Source organism: Mytilus trossulus, chromosome 14 (genome assembly GCF_036588685.1).
Source record: "Mytilus trossulus isolate FHL-02 chromosome 14, PNRI_Mtr1.1.1.hap1, whole genome shotgun sequence".
Lineage (NCBI taxonomy): Eukaryota > Metazoa > Mollusca > Bivalvia > Mytilida > Mytilidae > Mytilus > Mytilus trossulus.
The window spans coordinates 45414684-45440793 of NC_086386.1; the positions used below are offsets into that span (position 1 = coordinate 45414684).

Below are 26110 nucleotides of genomic sequence, written 5' to 3' on the forward strand. Positions count from 1 at the left end.
AATGAGACAACTATCCACAAAAGACCAAAATGACACAAACATTAACAACTATAGGTCACCGTAGAGCCTACAACAATGAGCAAAGCCCATACCGCATAGTCAGCTATAAAAGGCCCTGATAAGACAATGTAAAACAATTCAAACGACAAAACTTACGGCCTCATTTATGTAAAATAAAATGAACGAAAAACAAATATGTAACACATAAACAAACGACAACCACTCTCACATATACATATATGTATATATATATGTTCATTCCTTTTGTAGATATGCTGTAATTCTGGCATTTGATGTAAAAGTGGAGCGTGAAGCACAAGATTTAGCAGATAGTTTAAATGTGACAATTTTCACTGCGGACATAATATATCATTTATTTGACAAATTCATTGCCTATCGTGATGAACTTAAAAAGAAGAGACAAGAAGAATTCAAACACATAGCAGTATTCCCCTGCAAATTACGTGTGTTACCCAACTGTATATTTAATTCTCGTGACCCCATTGTGTGTGGTGTTAGTGTGGAAAGTGGATTCGTTAAAGTAGGAACACCAATCTGTGTACCATCACAACAGGTGAGTGGTTGTAAAGTTAATACGATATAAGATGCTGGATGTATGAAAAGAGATATTTGTTCTAACCTTTAAAAGTTAAAATGACTTATGTTTAGTTGCATGGTATGATTTTCAGTATAGATAATTTTAAGTACGGTAGTTATCACGAAATGGGTGTACTTTCAAAATAATTGTTTTCCATATAAGCACTGAATTGTCTTATGAAGAAACCTGGGTAGCCTAACAAGTTCTCTCCTTTTCATTTGTGACATGAAAAGAGAGTCAAAAGATACCAAAGGGATATATTCAAACTCTTATGTAATAAGTAGTAACAAACTGACAATACTGTGGATTCATTTATTTTCGTGGGTACCAATTTTCATGGATTGATAAAAACTTGCATTTTTGAGGACATGTAAATTCGTTGATTTGGCAAATTCTGCATACATTCCTGTAGAAAATCAGTATTTTGTTGAACATTTATATTTGTGGTTGCCCTGTACCCACGAAATCCACGAAAATTGGTATCCAACGAATATTGATGATTCAACAGTACTTTTGCAAAATAATGAAAAATTGACCGAAAGACACAACAGTACATAAAACACAATAGAGGAAAATAAACCATATTCATTTAGAAGAACCTTTTAATGGTAAGCTTTTGAACGTTACCTGGGTTATATATGCAAAAATAATACAATACTTAGATAGTGTTTGTTTTGAAATTTCAACACAAGAATAACAAAAAGTCAGGTAAAATCTGTCACTGAAAATCCCTTTTTCTCTGTAGAGTAGTTCTTTGGTATAGGCTTCTACCTAATCCAATTTAAAATTGTCTTTTTAACATTGCATGGAAGCAGAATAGTTAATTTTGAAAATATGGGAAAGTCTGAAAATCAGGCCTTTCTTTGCAAATAGGTTTCTACCCAATCCAATCCTAGAATTGTCTTTTTGACAGTCGATGGAAGCAGCATAATTATGTTTACATTTTACAAATAATAGCGGATGTTTTGTAAACAAGTTATCTTACTGATCTATACTTGGATCCATCTAGTCACACAGGTGATCGTTACTATAGAGATAGATAAACAATTATGTATATACAAATGATTATTATTAGAAAATTGGTCAAGGGTGTTTGCATAATTATCGAACTTTTTAAGTTTTGAAGATTTCCTGTACTTCTGGTAAAATGGTATTGTTGGTTTATGCTGAATCTACAATATATCAGTTTAACGTCAGTCATCGAACTTGGTCAAGGATGGCTGTTAAAAAAAGTTTGAAATTTTTGTTACTAAAAATAGAAATTAACAGATGGTTGTGAAGCAAAAAAAATAATATAGAGTTTCTAACAAAATAGTGATGTCAGTGGGATTTAACAAAAGAAAACAATAGAAATAGACAGAAGGTCAAAGAAATTTGCAAAAAATGTATGATATCTTCTAAATGCACTTTCACATGTTAGACATATGTAAAAGATAAGGTAGATAAATCAGACATTATTGTTTCATTTCAAATTTTTAAAGTTGAAAGATACAAATTGAGCAAAATGTTATACATGTTACATATTGAAAATCAAAGAAAATGGGGATATGTTCTATAAGTTTATTTAAGAATTGAATGCTTCTTTTTGTAAATTTATTGGGGTGTAAAAGCGCTGACCGAAGTACATTTTGTATGAAGCGCGGAATCACTTCATTCTAAAAATGTATGCACGGTCAACACTTTTACAACCCTATAAAGTTACAAAAAGAAGCATTCAATACTTATAATTACATTTTTTAGCTAGGATTATAAAAACACGATTTTCATGAAGTGTAATTTTTAAATTCACCTGTGCACTTTATTGTGGGACCTCGTGTCATTATGAATGAAATGTTATTGTCTCATGCAATTGCTTATGGAATAACATGTGATGTGCACTTAGCCAATCAGAATAACGTCTTATGATGAAACATACATCTTATGTAATTAATTATAAGTGGAAAAAAATTGTAAATTTCTGATTTTCCATAGTTTGTTATCTGGATAATTCTATTAACAAAGATTTGTATATTCATGCCAGATTTTTAGTGCCAACTTTTAAATATACATTGGTAGAGATATTTGTCTATTGTTAAAAGACCATATGTTGCCTTCCAAAACTCTTTTTCATGTTGAATAGTAGTTCCTTTTGTTGAAAGAAGAAGTATCTACCTTACATTTTTTGAATTCAAAACATACTACTTACACATTATTTGCAATGATAGCTTCCATATCTTTCCGGTAAATTTCTGAAGTTTTTTCAAAGTTTTAATCAACAATATTAATTACAAAAATTAATTAAAAAAACTTCCAATTTTGTTTAGAACAGTTATTTGGTTGAGAATGTAATGGTTAGAAAAGGGGTGGGAGTAAATTCAGATAAAATGGAAAATTTTCACTTTTTTTTGTGCCATAATATTGAATAACTTTTTTTTTGCAATGGGGGTATGAAAGGGAGGTAACTTCAGATCTAATGCACCATTTTCACTTGGTTGTACCAAAATAATGGCTAATATTTTCAAGATTTTATGAACAGGGACAAGTTGTTTAAGATTATATCAGCCATAAATAAATGAGGCTTCCTTATTTATTGGTGAAGTTACAAGTACTGACATGAAAAAAAAATGATAAAATGTGAAAATACTTTCATAAATTGTGATGATGTAGGTACTGACTTATCATCAGACTAAGATGAAGATCCCCGTCCACAGGTGGCAGAGATTTTAGTTTATTGCAGACAAGATAATTTGTCACAGGTGGAAAAACCATTCCAACGGAAGTTCTTTGATGTTTTCACACAAAATATAATCCACATTAAATCTTCATTCTGCAAAATTGTCTATCGCTCAATCAGTAGCTGATGGTTGACCTCCGGTGCATCTAAAGTGAGGCATTTTGGGTAATTAATTGCGTTTATTGATGAGGAAAACAGCCAAGATAGGATTGGCACATCCTCTTATGATGAAGCGATAGTTTTTTGTATAGATATATGTACGTTAATGACAGGATCAACAGCCTTTGATTGGTGAATGAATTCGTTTCTGATTCATTAGAATGGGGAGGGTTCTTTTGTATAATTAAACCCATATTTTTAATTGCTGTCTTATCAAGCAAATCTTGTACATGGAAATATTGGTATATTAAAACTTGGCACATTTGCATGTATATTCTCTTATCTGCTTGAGATAGAGGATGAAAACTAGTCTGTGAGAACAATTGCTTGTCTGTGCATACTTTAGGTTTTTTGAATGAATTATGTTATTCTTATTCTGCAAAATATAAACATGTACACAATGTAATCATACTCTAGCTAGTGATAAAGTTAAGGTATATAAAGTGCAGGGTTTGAGTGTTTGTTTATCCCCAAATCGTATACTGTGGATTCATTAATATTTGTTGGATGCCAATTTTTCGTGGATTTTGTTGGAACAGGTGAACCACAAATTCAAATGTTCAACGAATAACATATTTTCAATAGGCCTGGTATACAGAGATTGGCAAAACCTTGAAATCAAATATCCATGAATATGCAAGTTTTCAGCATTCCACGAAAATTGATACCCACGAAAATAAATGAATCCACAGTATCCTAGATTCCTACTCTCCCATATGCATACAAAACTCATTTCAACCAATGAAACTTTTACAGATCTCCTGCAGTAACCTAATACCAATGTCTATTATTTTTTAAAAATTTTTTAAGTATGAATAATGGCATTTTCAATAGTAAGGCTGGTACTTTGACATTTTTTAAGCCCCTGTGTTTGGTCAGTAATAGATCAGATACTATAAGCAACAGGTCAACTGTATGTGTTGTATGGAATGATTGTGAAAAGAAAAAGTCTCTCAGGTCAGGTTCATCTAGCCTTGACCTCATTTACATGGTTCATTGATAATGTTATTTTGGTAAAACCGTTATTTTCAAGATGAAATCAATCATGATTTGTTAAGCATGCATGATATTTCAGTGTGTGTACTCTCATGTTATCATATCAAAACATGAGCATACTTTTATAAGATGTACTATCTAAAATCTCCTATTTTTGTAGTTAAGCCCCATGTTAGGCACCAAATATAACCTAGAGCATGATTCTTACTAAAACTAAAATATGACATTATAACCTCTGGAAATTAAACCTGGGACTTCTGTGTTTAAAGTCTGCTCTCTTAATTACTGTGTTAAAAAAGTACAAACTGTTTATTTTGCTTTTGTCCTTATCTATCAAAATAATATTAAAGATTGTTTTGTTTTCTACAGTGAAACCTTGTTTGGATTTACCTTCATGCATTGTATATGTATAAAGGAACTATTCAAATTGATATTCTTCTATTAAAATGCATGTTTACATCTTTATAGACATTCATTGCTGGTATAAATGGACTGCAGAGAAACTGGTAAAAGCAATTTTTTCTGTCCGTGCAAGGGCTGTATAGCCAGTCAAGGTCGTTAAAAACTTCCATTTGTTGGTACAAGCAAATAGTAAAAGTATCAACCCTATTGCTAATAGGAATATAAAGATTATTCTATATTTGGATAAATAAACTCATCGTAGATACAGATTGTGGACATTATTGTTTTGAAATGTTGGGCTTTAACTCAAATTCATTTTCGTAATTTACTTGTTTCTCATTTTCTTTTTTATGAATGATTGTTGAGCGTCGTACCAAAATGAACCCAAGTAGCCCTGCCTAAAATACTTGTGTAATGGCTTCAATCAGCAGCTGTTACACTTCATAGGTTCTGACGTCAAACAGCTGAGTTCTGTGCCAAACTGCATCAGTACAATTGGCACATTCCATCTTACAAACTAAGGGGAGAAAATCTTCGTTTTTTGAAAAAATACAGTAGCTGGAAATAATCAAACTCATCCGTCAAAGTTTTTTTTATTTTGTAATCAGCATTTTTTTTTATCATCAGAAAGTAATAAATGATTAGATATGATCTAAATTAATATTTCCTTGGAATTTTTAATTCATCTTTTCTATCAAATTTGTTATCCCAGTTTTTAGGACATTAATATTTGTCAGGTTAATGCAATGATATGTAATGTGTATTTGGAACATGGTGTTATCTTTGAAATAATGATCAATTGCCATTGATTACATTCTCACATGTCAGTTTTCACTGATCACAGAATTCAACTTTTCTGTGCTTCGAAGACTTTGTATTTGACATCTCTGCACTGTTTTGGTTTTTTTTAGAATTTGAATTTTAAGGTATTTGAAACTAATTTGTAAATACATTGAAGGCTAAGTTTAGATCAGTTAATTCATATTTAATTTTTGACTACAAATTTATAATTACTTTTGAAAGAGGCAGTTATGAGGAGAAAAATCACAAACTTAAGTACACATGCACCAATTTAGCAGTAAACTAAACTTGATATCCTGAAAATTTCATCAATGATTCAGATTCTCAGTAGAGATCTTTTACTTTTACATTTTATTGACAATTTTTTACCCCAAGATGGTACTCAGAATAAAATCTCAGGCGCGGATCCAGGGGGGGAGGGTTCCGGGGGTTGGTAACCCCCCTTTTTTTGGACGATCAATGCATTTGAATGGGGACATGTAGTTGGAAACCCCCTTTTTAAAATGGCTGGATCCGCCCCTGAATCTTGTGCTGATTTGATTGGATGATATACTGTCTGAAATGCCCTTTTCCATCGTAGCCTAAAATTATTTTTTTTTTCAACTGAATTTTAGGATAACATTTATCATTTGACCATATGTATATTTTTGACTGTTATTAAATTCTGACTTTTCTAGTAACTGGACCTGCCATTTTGTTCTAGTTTAGTGTGTTTTCTTCAAAAAATAAATTATTGAGCAGTGAATGAGCACTACTGTCACCCTATTGGAAAAAAAGTAAAATCACAAAAATACTGAAATCCGAGGAAAATTCTAAACTTAAAGGCCCTTATCAAATGATAAAACACATAAAAAAAATGGACAACAACTGTCATATTCCTGACTTGGAATAACTTTATGAATAATCGCTGTCTTGTAACCTTCAAAAAGTATTTTTCACATATCTAATACAGTAGTCATTGTATATCAGTAGAAACACATTTTGCACTGATGATATATTATGTAAAACAAATGAACCAGCATGTATTTGCCTATTGCCCGAGTTTTAGGAGGAGATAGTCAGTGTTCTTTGATAGATGAGGATATTTCTGCACTTGCAGCATTATCTCGTGTAAAAATAATAAACAGATGCATCCTAAGAGGTAAACACTGACTTCCTACTATGACTGGTTAATAGTGTGTTTGGCACTGATATAAGGTATTGATAGGCTCAATTAAAACAAGAAATCAGACTTAGGCATTGTATCAAGATTTCCATGCATTTCTTTATCTAATAAATCGCTGAAAATATGAGAATTTCTCCTCTTTTTTTTGTCCTTGGGAAGATTTGGAAACAGTTTCAGTCATTAATTAGTACAGGATAGACATATGTCATGCATTTTAGTTCACATACTAGACATGCCAGCCATAGTAAGATATAACAACTTATAGTCTTCATTCTAGATTTTGGCTCTGGAAAATTTATGTCAAGAACAAAAGTCTGAATTGGTTTTTGTTTGAAAAGAAACTAGAAAAAGTGGTAATAATCATTCATCTTTTGTGGGGGAGACAATGGTTTCCCCCTCCCTGTGATGTAAAATAAATTTCCCACTTAAACAGAGAGAAACTATTTGTTTCATCAACATGCAGAAATAAGAAAACAGTTTTGAGTTATGTTGCATTATGCATATTCCTAAATATATGCTTTGCCTACGTGCAGTTTGTTGGGGAAAAGGGAATTCTTTTTATTTTCAGCCTAAATAGTTGCTTTGCCTACGTGCAGTTTGTTGGGGAAAAGGGAATTCTTTTTATTTTCAGCCTAAATAGTTGCTTTGCCTACGTGCAGTTTGTTGGGGAAAAGGGAATTCTTTTTATTTTCAGCCTAAATAGTTGCTTTGCCTATGTGCAGTTTGTTGGGGAAAAGGGAATTCTTTTTATTTTCAGCCTAAATAGTTGCTTTGCCTACGTGCAGTTTGTTGGGGAAAAGGGAATTCTTTTTATTTTCAGCCTAAATAGTTGCTTTGCCTACGTGCAGTTTGTTGGGGAAAAGGGAATTCTTTTTATTTTCAGCCTAAATAGTTGCTTTGCCTATGTGCAGTTTGTTGGGGAAAGGGGATTAATTTTTATTTTCAGCGTAAATATATGCTTTGCCTATGTGCAGTTTGTTGGGGAAAGGGGATTACTTTTTGTATTTTCAGCATAAATAGTTGCTTTGCCTACGTGCAGTGTGTTGAGGAAAGGGGATTACTTTTATTATCGTTTTTAATTGAAGGAAATGCATGATGCAATGACAATTTAATTATACAAGTGGTTGCTATAGTAAGGTATGATAATAATTATTGCATTCATGTTATGACATTGACACATGAAAGATATTTTATGGTAATTTGAGGAGTACTTTACTGTATAAAGGGTAGGGGAGGGGTTTTACAAAAGAAGAGTTATTTAATAGGACAGTCACATGATAATTAAAGTATGATGGCATCCAATTAACGAAGAACTTAGAATGAAAAGTACTTATTACAGATAGAAATTAGTTACTATGATAATAGTATATCACTTCATTAAGACTTACATTAGTACCACAGTATTAGGGAGCTACCATTTGATTTTTATGGGGGGGCTAGGATAAAATTTGAAAAAAATAGGCAGGACAGGAGTTTTGAATAAAAAAAAAGGCAGGATGAGACACTTGCAAAAAAAAAAAGTCAGGATGACAATTACTGTAAAAAAAGTCAGGATAAACTAAAAAAAAAAAGCAGGACCGGATAGAGTGAAAAATAAAAAGGCAGGACAGAGATTACAACTAAAAAAAAATGCAGGACAAAATTTTTCATCCTAGCGCCCCCATAAAAATCAAATGGTAGCTCCCTTATGTAAAATGACTGAAGCATTCTACTGACTGATGTCTTCTGTACAATACCACAAGTTATTGCCTACTTGTATGATGGTAAAGTACCCCTTACCCCTCTATTGTGGAAGTGCCAATCTCAATACAAATGTCTTTTATTCCTGCAAGTGATTCTATATACCATTTCATTGACAGATTTATTGCATTCATTGTGTTTTGATGCATTATGCATTATGTATCCAAACAAAAAACATCAGACACTGAACAGAAGAGTCAAGGTCAAAAGCTATTATGAATGTGTCTCTATCTAAAAGAAGTTTCTGGTTATGTAATATTGCACCATCAATACCCTTAGTACCCCCATAAACTATATACACTCATGAATGACAGTGTTTTAGTATTGGTATTTTGTGTTGAGAAAGACTACTAAACTACCTTCATTGACCTCTAAAAGCTTTTAGGTTTTCTATGTGGTTGGGTTGCTATTCAGGGGCTGATCCAGCCATTTTAAAAAGGGGGAGGGGGGCAACCCAGGACAAAGGGGGGTTCCAACAATGTGTCCCCTTTCAAATGCATTGATCGTCCAATAAAAAGGGGGTTCTGACCCCTGGAACCCTCCCCCTGGATCCGCCACTACTGCCTCATTGGTATTTGCTTAAATGTCCACTTTAATACATAATGAAATGTTACAAGAAAAGTGTGGCTGTTAAAAATCTGAAATCAAATCTTATTAGAACAGAACAAGAACCCAAATATACAATTCCAGCAAACAGCTTAATCTCAAAAGAAATATATATAGAATGTTGACTTTAAGAAATGGAAATGAAGAGGGTAAGATCAATGAAACAACAATAAAATTTAATTTTGAAAGAGCCAAAAGACATGAATAAGGCAACATATAGTCTTCAACTATCAATAAATAAATTTGGTGTATTTACCGTCTTCTGATTGGTTAAATTATTAGTTTTATTTTTAATGTTGTCAATTTTTATGGCGCCACGCCCACTCTAACGTTGTATATTCATACGCCAATTTGTGTGTACGTTGTTATTGTTAATATAAATAATATAAAAAGTTCTTTGAGACTTATTTTTGATAGAAATTTATTTATAATGAATGGCAATCATTTATTTTGATTTTATTGAACCATAAAACTAATTTTTGACTCTTCACATTTTACATAATGTGAAGAGTCAAAAATTAGTTTTATGGTTCAATAAATTCAAAATAAATAATAGCCATTCATTAAATATATCAAGATATATAGAAAAGTGGTGAATAGATATAACAGAAACTATCAAAGATGTCCTTATTATACCCTTGCTTTAAAAAAGGGGGGGTAAACTGTTTTACCTCTGTCTGTCAGTCCGTCCGTCCCATGAATATTTTTCGTCGCATTTTTCTCAGGAACTACAATACAAGGATTTCTGAAATTTGGTTTCAGGGTTTTCAAAGTCAGCTATACCGTGTGATGCGTTTTCAGATTGATCAATTTGACAACTTCCTGTTTACCGAAACACTTGTATGATTTTACACATGATAGCCAAGTTGAAAATTTTCGTCACATTTTTCTCAGGAACTTCAATACAAGGATTTCTGAAATTTGGTTTCAGGATTTATATAAGTCAGCTATACCGTGTGATGTGTTTTTCAGATTCATCACTCGACAACTTCCTGTTTACCAAACACTTGCATATTTTTACACTATTAATATTATTTACTTCCGGCGGGGTATCATCAGTGAGCAGTAGCTCGCAGTTTCACTTGTTTAAAATAGTTTTGCATTATTTCTGTGACTACACAAATATACAGACATGCATAACTAAGATCCTGTTTACACTGACAAAAAAGATCGATCTTAGTTAAAAAAAGATCGATCTTTGGTCCAGTATAAACTGGTAAGATCGATTTTCAATCGCACTTAAAAAGTCTACCTCTAGAGGTGGCTTTAAAAAAATGGGGATTCCATATATCGTCAGATTATTGGAATTCCAATGGGGACTAACTGTGCACCACTTATTGCGGACCTGTTTTTTTATTGTTATGAGTTACAATTTATGACAAAAATAAGCAAAGACCCATCAAACAACATCTGATAAACAAATTTAATAATACTTTTAGATATTTGGATGATATTTTGGCTCTCAATAATGACTACTTCAGTATGTATATTAAAGAAATTTATCCTGTTGAACTTACTTTAAATAAAGCTAATACTAACAATGACCACTGCCCTTTCCTCGATCTTGATATCTATATCACTAATGGAAAGCTGAATACTAAAATTTATGATAAAAGAGATGATTTTTCATTTCCTATCGTTAATTATCCATTTTTAGATGGTGACGTTCCCTTGTCACCATCTTACGGTGTTTATATATCTCAACTTGTACGATTTGCTCGTGTATGTTACAATGTTTTAGATTTTAACGAGAGAAATTTATATATTACTGAAAAATTATTACACCAGGGTTTTTCGATATCACAAACTAGTCAAAACATTTACTAAATTTAATCATCGGTATAAGGACATCATTTGTAAATATAGCTCAATATGCAGACTTCTTATACGTTCAGGTATTTCACATCCAAATTGTTAGTCTTGTATTATTTTAGTTTTGGTTTCTTGTGTACAATTTGGAAATTAGTATGGCTTTCATTATCACTGAACTAGTATATATTTGTTTAGGGGCCAGCTGAAGGACGCCTCTGGGTGCGGGAATTCCTCACTACATTGAAGACCTGTTGGTGACCTTCTGCTGTTGTATTTTTCTTTGGTTGGGTTATTGTCCCTTTGACACATTCCCCATTTACATTCTCATTTTTATCTGATTTGAATCGATCTTTATTTTTAGTGTAAACGCTAAAATAGATCGTGATCGATCTTTTTTCAGGTGTGTGTTATATTTAGATAGGAAAATAAAGGTCAGACCAGTTCTTTTTAAGTTGTAGTGTAAACGCACTGGATTTAATAAGATCGATCTCTATCAGTCTTGCTTGTGCAATGTAAACACGAACTGGTCTTTTTAAGATCAATTCAAATAAAGACGATCCAATTTCATTGCCAGTGAAATGGGGGTCTAATTTGATTAAAAGTACAGAGTTGTATTTTCTTTTACTTTTAGTGGGACTTACCCACAGTACTTTTGTGCAAAAGAAATAATACACTGACCACACAGACTTGAGATCTGACAAAAGTACATACAATTACAAGTTTCAAGAATCTGCAGGATCTTCTACGAAAATATTCTTCATTCGCAAGAGTACATCCTACTAATTACTGTGGGAATTTTTTACATCTGCTGTTACGGAACTGTCGATGACAAAATTCTGTGTTACATGATATTACATCACAATAAAACTTCCTGTTCTACAGACCTAGTGTCCAATAGTATAATTGATAGGAAATGTCTCTCGATCAAGTTACAAAAACCTCGTGTCATACAAGCACTTCAATACAAGTCCTTGGGTAAGGTTCTCAATTAGGTACCATTGACAAGTCACAACTTTCATGACTTTGTTTAAGTTACATTATAATAATAAGGTTTATTATTAAAGAGTAGTTTTGAAGGAGGATACTGTGGATTCATGATTAGTGGAGTACTAATTTTAGTGGATTAAATCTTTGTGTTCAATGAAATTTTAATTTTTCATTAGTTTTGTATGCAAACTTTACCAAAAATAAGTACACACTCAAGTATCAATGAAATAAACTTTTCTTCACTTCATGAAAATTGGTTGGGACAAAAAAATTAAGCAATCCATTTAGTAGTGATATTAGTACATGCATTATTGTTTTCTCATGTACGTCAGAAGAAGGTTTATAATGAAGTATTAGCTCATGGAGATGAAAAACTAACCTTAGTACATGAATATGGCAATTATTGAACTAAGCAAATGGGTCAAGGTCAAGTGACTGCTGTCAGTCTGGTATTCCTTACAACAAAATATGGTTGTCTATTTAAACAAATTGTTATTTAGAGACTGACCTAAGTCTGGAAGTTATGATTGATTGTTGGTTGCTTAATGTCCTTTGGTTAGTATTTGGTGTATGTTCAGGACAATAAGTTGTGTTTAAGGGGGGGAGGGGGGGTCTTTTAGTTAGTCAGTTGTTCCCACATCAGGTTAAAGTTTTAAATTTAAGGTAGGTTAAATTTTTTGTTTATGAATGTTAAAGGTCACATCAAGAAAATGATTACACATGTTCATTATGAAGTGAACTGTTATATATAACAAGGAAATGTTAGAATATAACTGTGACTAGGGCATGGAGGCATATGGACAAATAATAAGGATGAATTTGTTGTGACAGAATTTTCTACATACAAAGTAAACAAAAATACATATATTTTTTTTGGAAAGGGGGGGGGGGTATGTTTGTACTTGAAAACTAGTATCTTTGAATATAAGTACTTTTAAAGAATTTGGTATCAAAATTATGTCGCATGCCATTATAGAAAATTTACAGAATGATAGTAATTTGAATAATAAAGACTTATATACCATGGTAAATATGGCAGCAGCACTGTGTGTTTCTGTTAGATTATTGTCTCGGTAATATGTAAGTTAACTAAGAAGTAAGGCATGGCTTTTGATTTTCCAGGTTAAAAGAAGTTGTATTCAGTTAGTGTCATCATAAATTGTCTATATGTATAGTAGAGAAGAGGGTGTGTTGGATTCCTTTCACAATAATAGAAAGTTTGTCAGCCATGTGTACTCTCAAGTTCTTTCAACTTTGAATAAAATGATTCCAAAGTAGTCAGCATCATAATTGTTTAGCAATGATAAAGACTACTTCCTTGGTAAATATTGCATATGCACTGTCTGTATCCGTGGATTATTGTCACAATAATATGTATTTTGTATAAGAAAAAAGTAAGGCATGTCTTTTAATTCTCCGCACTGTCTGTATATGTTCAATTATTGTCACAACAATATGCAAGTTATCTAAGTAAGAAGTAAGGCATGTCTTTTGATTTTCCAAGTTAAAAGGAGTTTTATTCAGTTAGTGTCATGATAATTTGTCTACATGTATTATGAAGTATGGGGTGTGTTTGATACCTTTCACAACAATAGAAAGTTTGTCATGATTAGCTATGTGTACTTGAATCAACTGATCTAGATAATAAAAGCAGGGTTGACCTAGTACTCATATTCCTAGCTGTGATAGGCATTTATGTACATGCACCAAGTCAGGTTTCTTGTCTCTAGTTGTTGTGGTTACATTTTTATCTCATCTTAGACCATGTATACTTATGCCATCACATGAATATAAAAATAGAAGATGTGGTATGATTGCCCATGAGACAACTGGCCACAAGAGACCAAAATGACACCGAAATGAAGTTACACAAAACATGTAGTTTAAAGCTTGTATGAACCTTAATCCGGAGACGACATAGATTTTGAGGTAATGTGGTATGGCATGTCCTCTTCAAATGATCTTTATTTTATTCATTTCATATGAAAACATGGCCACCATATGTAAAACAGAACCCTAGGTTCAAAGGAGTGTTTTATTACCTTTGGCCACCCTTGTTTTTAATCAAGACCACTCTGCCCTGAAATATTTTGAGTTATTCCCCCTGAAATGTCGATTTTCTTTTGAAATTTCACAATGTTTTGCTTAATTATGGAGAAAAAGTAGTTGAAAACTTGTGTGTAGAAGTTCAAATTCATTGTTTCACAATTAACGGATTCTGACTTTCGCAAGTCAAAATATGAGTAGACTATGATTAGTCTGAGCTTTAACTGTCAGGGTATTCCCAGTAATTTGCTAACCACAGTAATCTGGGAAAACACTATTTTTGAGACCTTTTTCAGCACCGTTTGTCTGCAGTGAATAACAAACCTTTATATTTATCATTTGAACTTGTCTTGATAGATTTACCATCAAATGTTTCATTCCTGCGGCCAAATTTTTACTGATAAAGGAATAGCTGTGGTATACCAATGCATGAAATCTTATGTACTAATTGCCCTTGACTAATTACTGAAATGACATCATTACTCTGATTGTACTTAGTCTAAGACATAATCCATAGATCATACAATGTTTTTACGATGTGATGATGATGATGATGGTACTATTCTGAGTAGGTGGTCATTTGAGTACAGTTTGAAGGGAATTCTGGGAAGTTTTTACGATGTAATGAAGAAATTATCAGGGATTTGTCTGTAAATGTAAAGCTTATTATAAAAGATACTATAAACCTTGTTTCTTAATCTCAAAACCACAAATGTTTTTAGTCTGTCTACTTTATACTGTGTTAAGGAAAGGTTGGATTTGGAAGGGGATAAAAAAGAATGAACATTTTTGTTTTCTTTCAGACAATTGGGCTTGTAGAATAAAATCGTCATCATTAATTGCATGGTCTTTGAATTCAGAACACTGCAAGACATTTATCTCAGGCCACAAAATTAGTCAAGGTGTAAAGAATTAAATGTTTAAGGATTGTTAAGTTTATATCAGCTGCATATGAATATTATAAGTAGTAAATTTAAATGTTGCTGACATAAGTATATTATTGGAAACTATCAATAAATTGAACAGACAATGATTACAGACACTTATCATTGGGGAATGGGACCAATGACATTTTTTTGTGCTTTTCCACATTCAGAGCCCTATAATTCAGTGGTTGTTGTTTTATTTGTTCTTCTTTGTTATTTTATAATAAATCAGCCTGTTGTTTTTTTGGTTGAAGTTTTTCACATTTGTTCATGTCTTGACCCTTTATAGATTACCATACAGCATGGGTATTGTTGCTAAAATCACTGGTGGAAGGTTGTCTCATTTTTAGCTCACCAGTAAAGGGCCAAGTGAGCTTTTCTAATCACTTGAGGGACTCCGGCTCTTTAGAGCCTGTAATTTTATAGTTCAAAAGCATGTTGTGTTCAATGTGAATTTTATTTAACTGTAATGCTGAGATTACAGAGTGTTATAAAACCAAATGAAATTGTTATTAAGTTTTGTTAAGTTTATCCTGACTGAAATGTTTTAATTTATTTTCAGTTTCTTGATATTGGTAACATATCCAGTATAGAAAATAACAACAAACCTGTGGACATTGCCAGAAAGGGAATGGAAGTGTGTATAAAGATAGAAGCTGTCTCTGGTGACTCACCTAAAATGTTTGGGCGACATTTTGACCACACAGATCTGTTATATAGTAAGGTAGGTCAATTGGTAAAGTATATGCCTGCTTTTCTAAAATGAATTATGATTAGGTAATTTTGACTTTCAATCTGCTCCATGGTGAGATATTTTAATATACCAGGATATTTAATCTTATGGACTCTTTTGAGAAACAACAATATTTACTTGTAGAAAATATTTCTTAAAAAATATTATGAACTGGGTTTTTGCAAAGCTTGTTCACTCATTATTTGTTTATTTTCTTTGAAAAACACACAGTATAAAAAAGAAGATGTGGTATGATTGCCAATTAGACAACTATCCACAAAAGACCAAAATGACACATTAACAACTATAGGTCACCGTACGGCCCTCGATGAGCAAAGCCCATACCGCATAGTCAGCTATAAAAGGCCCTGATAAGACAATGTAAAACAATTCAAAGGAAAAAAACTAACGGCCTTATTTATGTAAAAAATTAACGAAAAACAAATAAGTAACACATAAACAAACGACAACCACTGAATTTACAGGCTCCTGACTTGGGACAGGTACATAGAATGGACTATTCTGTCATGTTTGGATCTAGTATAGCTTACTATATGGCTGATCAGCAGAAATTTACATTGACCTATACTCCTATAGCTGTTTACATCATTGTCCTTGGTCTCTATTAGATAATTGTGTCATTGGCACTCATGGCACATCTCTTTAATTTTATATCAGACTAATTAATAAAATTTAGAAAAATATTTCATCAAAACCTAACATTTATAGACCCCTTATGTATAAGAATTTATTATCAGTGTAGACTACATTCTTATTGCATGTTTGTATGTGTAAAACATGTAGAAACAGTACAAAGGAATTTAACTAGATCTTGTTAGTAATGTTCTAGTTAGTGAAAAGGATTGACAGGATCAATTACATACTAATATACAAAACTGACACCGTTAAGAAATGTTTTAGATATTTGATCATTAATTTGTATTTCCTTTAAAATTAACTTTTAAAACTGACCAATCATCGATTATTGATAAACAAACAAAAAATTACCAAGGATAAAGTAAAATAACAAAAACAATGAACTCCAAATAAATTTCCAAATGAAAAGTCCCTAAGGGACTAAGGGACGACATCTAAAGATCAATGTAGGATAGAAAACTTAAATCAAATAGTTTTTTGGTTTTTTTTTTTGGGGGGGGGGGGGGGGTCAACATTGCTGCAAGTTTTGTTAATCTAAAATCGATTTTACATATATCCCTTTTGGTCAATCAATTTTTCTCAAATTAAGTAAAGAGGGGGTGTGGGGGTCTGAAAAAACTATTTGAATTAAGTTTTTTATCCTTCATTGAACTTTTGATGTCCTCCCTAATCAAATGGCAAAATCAAAGGATAAAACACATTAAATAAATGGACAACAACTGTCATATTCCTGACTTAGTACAGACCTTTACAAATGTAGAAAATGATGGATAGAACGTTACCTGGCTGGTTTTATAGTGCTAAACCTCTCACTTTTATGACAGTCGCATACATTTTTGATCTTGTTTACTATTTTCATAACATGTTTCCCCTAAGAACTGGATATTGCAGTCAACTGTTACCCAATGTTTTGTTCTCACAATAATAAAATAATTTCAAGGGGATTCATTTGCAATGACATATTTTCTTCTGTTTTGCAACATTGGTTTTGTATAAATACATTTCTCTGTAAAATGTTGCTTGGCCTCTCTTTTGTTCTGTGACTTTGTTTGTGTATACAGCTTTCCATCTTGAACACATAATATCGGTACTCTGACTTCGAGTCAGTTGATCTTTACTCTAAATGCTAAAGGATTAACAGGATAAGCAGAAAAGCAGCAAATAAAATCTTTAGTTTCACCAGTTCAGGGTTTAAGCGCATGTCCTTTTAACACAGGAAGCCAACATGCTACCTCAAAACCTCTGAGGTGGTACACACATTTTTTATGGGGGACATTGATTCTTTACACAGTTTGCATTCAGATCATCAACTTATCTAATTCTGTTTCTTTCAAAAGTAAAAACTATGATGAACATGAAAGATTTCCTTTTAAGCAAAGAAAACCTGTTGTGGTTGTTAAAAAAACTAAATTAGTGAATGGTCTTACATGTGGAAGTAAATACAAGTATTATTTATTATTTCTATTGAAGTAAACTATGACTAATAAAACTCATCTAATATTTTGTCAAATCATATTGTCTAGATTAGCATAAATCAGTAAATTAATAAAATCATGTGGTATATACAAATTATGTAAGGCTAAGATTGACAAGTGATTGAAGGTTTTAAAATTACACATGGTTTGTTAAAGTTTGTTAAAGGCAGGCTCATATCCTTTGGAATGACAGTTTTGAATGAGACTTAATCAAACAAGTGGTTAATTAATTATTAACGAAAATTTGATGACATGGCATGCCAGGCGATTTACTGTGTGTACAGGTAAAATACGAGGAAATGACAGGAAAACTGTCACCATATAGTAGGATAATGGACTCCTCTTTACTACATGTTCGACACATGAATGCTCCTGTCGAATTTAATTATGTGGAAATTAAACACAAAAAACGCCAATAAAGAACTATTTATATACCTGATTAGATTTTTTTGGGGTTCGGTGCGGAAGTCTGAAGAATACCACACTTGTTGTCTAAGGTTTTACAGTGTCATATAAAAATGATTTGTGAAGAAATATAATTCATTGAATATTTTATTTTTTATTTAACCTCTCAGTAGTCAGGATATGAGAAAGTTTCTTTGGTGCGTGCATTATCTTAAAACAGCAATGTCCCCAAAGCTATGAACATTTTGAATGGGCCAATGAAAACAGTTCCAATACTTTTAAAAAACAAAACAAAGGCCCAGAAACATATATAGCTCGTTTATATTTATTCTTAATATCTCTGTCTCAACTATGTAACAAGGAAAATATTTTATTAAGGTCTGTCCATCGTTTATTTTGGCTTTTTGATGCTTCTTAGTCTGATATCCTATTGTAGACCTACTTGGATATATCATATGGTCAAGTTTAATTGGAGGAAGTTTCCTTTCGATTTTGAGATCATTTGTTTAATGTCAAGGTCATAGTAATGATTTTGAGGTCATTTGTTCTAAGGTCAAGGTCATAGTAACAAAAAATAGACTGAAAACTCTTCAGAAACTTGCATGGTATTGGAACCAAACTTGGAGATATATGTTAGAATATTTTGGGAGTGAGATGACTTTTAACGTATAACTCAAAAATCTCAGGTCAAGGTCACTGTGACTACAAATTCAGTATAATTTTAAATCTTCCTGGGATAGGACTTTCACTTTTATTGTTGTAAGACAATAAATCATAACAAAAAAACTAAAGAGTGAAAAGAAAAGACTATCTAGCATGTCATTATAAGCTCTCCCCTTCTATAAGGGGAATGGGGGTTGCAGATGAGGTATGCTAGAGTGCTCATTAAAAGGTTCTTCAAGTTTAGATGTTTACTTTTAATATTATCTATTTGCAGAATAAGATGGATATATTTTGTCACTATACATATAAGATTTTATATCAAATAAAAAAAAAAGTCAACATTTACACTTGACTTAATCATCCTGGTACATAGCAATTAAACTGATCAGCTCTCCATTTAATTTGCTCAGGCAAAACTTCACAATAACTTGTTAAGCTGTGGTTTAATTTATAGTACCAATTCCACTTGACTTTTAATCAGAATATTACTGGAGATCCCAGATCATTCATCAGATGATAGTCTCAAGAGTATATGATGTATAGTTATAGACATAAAATATTTTGTCCCTGTTTGCCTTTTGCACAGAAATAGCAATATGAAGTGAGATATTACGGGAGATATTATGTTGATTATAATAATAATAGTACTGAACTATGATTTGTCACTGATACGAGCCATGTGTACTGACTTGTAAATTGCTTCAAAATGTCAAACAACTATATATTACCAGATATTAGTACATACACAGGTACTTATCGAACTATTGGGTGCAGAATGATAAAAGACACATATGTCATTTATCAACTAACTTTAATTAGATTGTTTACTACTGTATACAAATTGAAAAAATAAAAATATACAAATAGACATGTTTGTATAGATATGCAGTGGCGGATCCAGGGGGAGGGTTCTTGGGGTTGGAACCCTCCCTTTTTGTTGGACGATCAATGCATTTGAATGGGGACATATAGTTGGAACCCCTCCTTTGTCCTGGGTTGGGAACCCCCCCTTTTCCAAATGGCTTGATCAGCCGCTGATATGTCAGTTCCTTGATAGTAAAGACTAAAGATGCTACTAAATATGATAGGTAGTTGCAGATTCAGGAAGGGGGTAGAGAATGTTTACCCCCCTTAGATTAGAAAATATATCATCTCCTTTTCTCCTTTCAAAAAATTGGTATCTGTCTCTGATAGTAAATTTGTAGAAGCTAAAAGTCAAAATAGGGGACAGAAATGTCTAAAATAATGTAATTTGGCAAAACATTATAATTAGAAAAGGTGTACTGGTTTTCACTGCAAGAAAGATCCTCCTTTTTACCTCCAATCCATAACGCTTTGGCATTAGTCATTTTTTTTTATTAGTGTCCACAAGCACACATTTTTGAATAAAAATTACTTATATACCTGAATATATTAAGGTATTGTAAAGTTTTGTAGGCATTTTTTTCTCAAGAGATGATGGCCTTTGTCTACAAAAATTGTGCAATTGAGTTTTTCCCATTGATTGTTCACAACATCAGAATGATATTTTGTGAATCAAACGTCCTTGTCCACGCTGTGAGAACTCACTCATCTCTTTCTTAACATTACGGAAACATTAATAATGATCCGCCCTTATTGCCCTCCTATAGTGTACCTATGGTGTAAATAAACTAAAACTTAAAATATTGGTGCACAAGCATAAATTATAGCTTCCTCCACCTTAGTCCCAAGCACTTTGTAACCTTTCTCTGATATTAACCAAAGGCTACCTGCACTGCTTGTAATTTAGTGTTTATCTTATTCAAATGTCATTCTTCATTGAGCAAAACAGACAATTATCTCTTCTAAGTTTGTTATCAAATATTTAAAATTGAATAATTTCTGATATAATTGCAGAGACATTTGTATAAATTTTTCAATATCCCATGGTAGCATTAAGTACTAAGTACTTTGTAGGGAGTGAGTGGGTGTGAAAAAATCTGTTGATTAGTAAATATGTACAAAAAATGGGTTGTTGCTCTTATTTGACATACTAATTAATTTTAATAATGCATAGATGTTAATGGACCTGAGCAAATAGAATTTTATTGTATATAGAATTTTTTTATTAGTAATGTCATGTTCAAATGTTTATTTTTGTATTTGATTAAAATGTTCATCATTTTTATGCCTAGCTTAAATAATTTCATCATAGGACAAGGTTAGTCCCTTCTTAGAATGACTGGCAAAATTGTTCAGTTTTCTACCCTTATTAATTTATATCCATAAACTTGAAAATTCTTGATTTATGTGTATAAAACTTGAGTGATAACATATAGATACAAGGAAAGGATCGAGCTGCATTAATTGTCCCATTAATAATATATGAACAAGTGACGCACTTACTATGATCTTCTTAGGCAAGGAGTGGGAGCCAATTTAATACTTGATAAAATGTACAATAAATATTAATTCAGTACTAATGTAGTAAATAATTCGACTTTTTATCATCCATATGCTTCATTGTAACACAATTATGGAATTTATACATAAATTTAATCTGTATGTGGATGTGTTACACACAATTTATGAAGGGCATTTCCCTCAATTCAAACTACCAGAAAAATAACACCATCTTAAAGGGTTCTTTGGTACTTTTAGCTGCGTTATTAGATTTTATTTAAGATTTCATGATCTGTTGGATAATAACAGAGTACTATACAATCTGTTTAGGAAAAAGAAAAGTTCGCTGTGGAAATTATTCAAACAGGATTAGGGTTTATAGGAACTTTGTGGTTTTCTTCAGCCCACAAGTAATGATGTCATTAGAGTACTTCTTGTCCGGGATTTAGTCCACTTAAGAAATTTGTGTTCTAAGAAGAATAGAGTTGACACCGGTGATCATATCTGGGATTTATTTGATGGGTCCTTTTTGTGCACCTGTGGTCTTAAGTGTTTTTATTCTGAGGCTGTTCAGCTTGAGTAATTTTATATTGAAAAGTACTATTAAAGATACGATTATGTAATTCTTTATAGCAGACAAAATCCTTGGGATAACCTTTCGCTTGAATATATGCCTTGTGATTTCAAATGTAATATTTAAAAGTTATGTAATAAAAAGCACCAGAGGGATCTAGCATTGAAATTTTATCTGAAATTCAAATTGCTGAATTCCAAAAAAAAATATACCAGTAACCACATGGTTTTATTGCCAAGGTGACACCTATACACCATTGACCAAAGGATTTAGATATAATCAATTATAGATCACCTTATTCAATGGTCAAGCTGATTTCTTGTAAAATACTGTAATGGGTTAATTATTTTTTGTGTTATTTCATGGCACTACCTCAAATCCAATGTACTTAATTTACATTTAAGTACAGTCTAGTTTTGAACACCAAAAAATGATAGAACTTCATTTATCGTGAGAACTGTTTAACCAAGAGTTTTAATCCTTTGACGGCAGCTTCAGATAGAAATGGTTAATTTTTATAAATCATGAATTTTAAGAAATGTGAGGAGTTTGTCTTTAATTTGTTTCGCCAATCACAGGGTCTAAAATTTATTGTTAATGGATCTGAAGTGAAATTTTAATATGAGGTTGTATAATATTAGGTCAATGTGCATGCCCATATCCAGGGGGGTTCGAGGGGTTCTGACGACCCCCCCCCTTGGAAATTCCTGGCTTCGGCCTGATGTGTGTTTCATATTCAAGTCCATTTGTGTTCCATTTAGGATGAAGGTTAGGTTAGCAATACTATTTAGGACTAGGACTATTATTAGGATTAAGTTGTGGGTTAGAGTTAGAGTTAGATTTAGATCGCAATGGGAAGTTCGCTCTCACCCCATATTGAAATTACTTATATAGTATTAGGTCACTAGCACACTATGGTTACTAATAATATCACTCGCTCTTGAAAGTAACTTAAAAGCACCATTAAAAGACATTTTGCTGCAATATTCAGAAGTCTTGTGCATAAATTTCAGTATAGAGATCGATTGAACTGATATTCAAATGAGTTCCTCAGTCGTGAAATAGTGTGCTACAAAATTTAAAATAAAAGTTACTATGTATTTGGTACTATCTGAATCACTGGTTTTCTAATGATCATGGTTAAACTACTTAATATTTCCAAGTTGACAGATATGATCTTACCAATGGCCTAAATGCACTGTTTGGAGATATTGTCCTTGATAAAACAACAATATCTAACCACAAACCATCATTTTGTCTTTAGGCTTTTTGGTTAGCTTGCAGGGGGACATCACATTCAGTCTTGTGTATTCAAAACATGTTTGTTAGAGAATTAAAGTCCGATTAAGTCAATGTAGCCAGTCTTAGCTTGAATGACGGAGTCCGGGTGTTTAAATAAACTTAAGAGATTTGACTATTCAGCGATGATATTGACACAGTTCAATATTTACACATTTAGGATTAATGTCATTTTGATGTTTACAACCCCCACTGCTTACCTATCTAAATATAGGCAGTTTTATTTTGATTTAAGTATACTTTGGTTTTTATATGACCTGTATATATCATTGTGTATTCATACTGAAGTTTTTAAGTGCAGATATATACTATAAATTTAGATTTTTTTGCAATGTTGCATAATTAAAAAAAAACATCTCGCGTTAAATTTTTGAATGCATTATTTGTATACAGCATTATCTCAAATTATAATCATTAATCTCACATTTTTGCCCATTATGTATTGGAACTCTTCTGAATAAAGGAGTCCATCCTAATACACCAGTTTCACATTTAACTGCGCATGTCTAATCTAATTAGCAAAAACTATGAAATCACTCGATAATACTCGATAATACTCGATAATACTCGAGAGTTTATCAACTGGGGGCTAATGGTTGTAAGCAGTGACCATTAAGTATTGGAAAAACAAGCATCTGATTGAGTGTTTGCGTTTACATTTCTAACAGCATGAGCATCATTTGATTCAAAATATAAATTTTATATTGACCAGACAACTTCAATTATTAACAATTGACACATTAAACGTAAAAAATTAACGAAATTTATGAATTTTTGAAGTTTGACTGTCCCTTTGGTATCTTTCGTCCCTCCTTTATGAACCGTGATCAAGTTCTCATTGGGTATCACAAATTGAATGTTCTTATCAGCCCTTTATAACTAAAAGTATTGAATTCAATAAATTAATACTGATGCAGAATTTTCTGTCTTGATCCTGTAACTTTTGCTACTCAAAACTGTACAATAAAAATACTGATACCATGTAATAATCATGGTGTTACTTAGAAACACCCAATTGGGTTAAAGCCTTCATGGGTGTATCTAATACATACATAAATGTTACTCCTAGGGATTTGTGGAATATCACTTCTGATAAAATTTTATTTCTTATCTTTTTCAGATATCGAGAGCGTCCATTGATGCTGTGAAGGACCATTTTAGAGATGACATGCAGAAGTCTGACTGGCAATTAATGGTTGAACTGAAGAAACTCTTTCAAATTTTGTGATTTATTGATATCATCAATTCTGTAAAAACGTGATCTTGTGTATCTATTTTAATGAATTTCTACAGAAGTTCAAACTATGGTTTAAGAATCAGCAGGGAAAGAGAATCGCAGGGGCCCAATACCCCAGGCTACTGAATATTTGGTTGGGCCCTGAATTTAAGTTGAATATCATGCCCAAAGTGCTTTTGTTTATCTTTCATATTCTGGCAGGTTGGGCTGCTGAATGGAAAATGTTAAGTTTTGTTTCCCTCAATCGCTGTTCAAGCATCAAAACTAAGCTTCAATCAGTAAAATATAAGTTTAAAAGATCAAAATTTTACTGCATGAAGTCCTTTTCCAATTTTTTTTTTGTCAGGTCATTTATGTTGGCTTTGAAATGAAATATCTTCAAACATTATGACTAAAACTGTCCATACAAGGCTGAAGTCAGGAGGTGCACACACACACACAAAATATGTTTTTAAATTTGCAGATTTTGTTTCTATTTAAAATTTCAAACGAACAATTTGCTTCACAAATAGCCTGATTTTGTGTCTTCTAAATGGTTCTCCCTCCCCAGGCCTCAACACACCCTCACCAATAATATTGCACCATTTTTGTGAATCCTGCCTCTGCCCTGTAATTATTATCAGTGTATTATATATTATTTAAGATCAGACAGTTCTTCAAACACATTTTATTTTTTTTTAAATCTTTTGTTAATGTCACTAAAGGAAAAACAGGCAACACAGTTAGCATCAGTGAAACAACATGGGCATTACTGATCTTAAACGCACTATTTATTTTAGCATAAGACTTTCAGAAATAAATTATTATACTAATTACTACTTGTCGATATTGTGTAGACAATTTTTGTTCCTCCCACACCCAGTATTATGACGTCTTATATTCCCTTGGGTGTACATAATGAATATTAAAATATTGAATATTTGCTATATTTAACTTAAAAGATCGACAGTTAAGAACTAATCTGAACTCTGTGGGTTGTTTGCCTGCAGTTCTTATTTTAATGAGTGTTTTTTGTGTTAATTTTTAAGCGTTTGCAAAAACAGTATATATCAGATCATGTTCTAGATATGTGATAAGTTTTTTGATTTTTTTTGTCTAAACATAGTCTCAAAAGTCCTTTTCATTAGAATCATGGGAAAGTTAAAACATGTATCATATGAACTGTTAACCCATCATCATGCATAGACCTTATCCCTATTTGGGAATCTGCAACACTTGACCCAAGAATCTGCGACGCTTGAATGGTTGAGGTCCTACAAACACTTTATTGTGGTGTAAGACATTTTCTATTGTGACTTCAAAATTTGATGTGAAACTTTGTGATGTCCAGATATTTGGCAATAAGGTGTATTTAGTCTTGTAAGTCTCAAAATATGAAATATTGCATATTTTTCTGATTGAATATATCGAACTGGTTCATGTTCTGTAGTCTTGCTCACTATCCACAACATTTAAGGACTGGATGTTGTTTTTTTATGTAAATATTTTGTGGTTATTCTTAAATGTTTACAACACAACTTCTTTTTCTCATAAGATATTTTGTGACATGACATTCAAATGTTATTTTTTGGCCTTTGTCAAATGTCTTTTTTTCTGATTAGTAGCAGCAAAAAGTCAGGTCTTAAAAGTTTCTGTTTGTTTAAAAGATGGTTTTTGTCAGCTTGTTTCGTGAGTGACTGTCTAGAACTGAAAGAAATCATATTGGTATTCATTGTACTTAGTGTCATATAATATGCATCTCTTGAATGTCAA

General features: G+C 32.2%; 1 protein-coding gene across 1 annotated transcript in view; it reads left to right on the forward strand.

Moving 5' to 3' along the window:
- LOC134696622 (eukaryotic translation initiation factor 5B-like) overlaps positions 1-24518 on the forward strand; it is a 90487-nt gene extending 65969 nt beyond the window's left edge. The window contains exons 24-26 of the mRNA XM_063558492.1: positions 271-574; positions 15514-15675; positions 24242-24518. Coding sequence (XP_063414562.1) covers positions 271-574; positions 15514-15675; positions 24242-24349 — 574 coding nt within the window. The 3' untranslated portion in view covers positions 24350-24518. The remainder of the gene's footprint in view (positions 1-270; positions 575-15513; positions 15676-24241) is intronic.
- The last annotated feature ends 1592 nt before the right edge of the window (positions 24519-26110 follow it).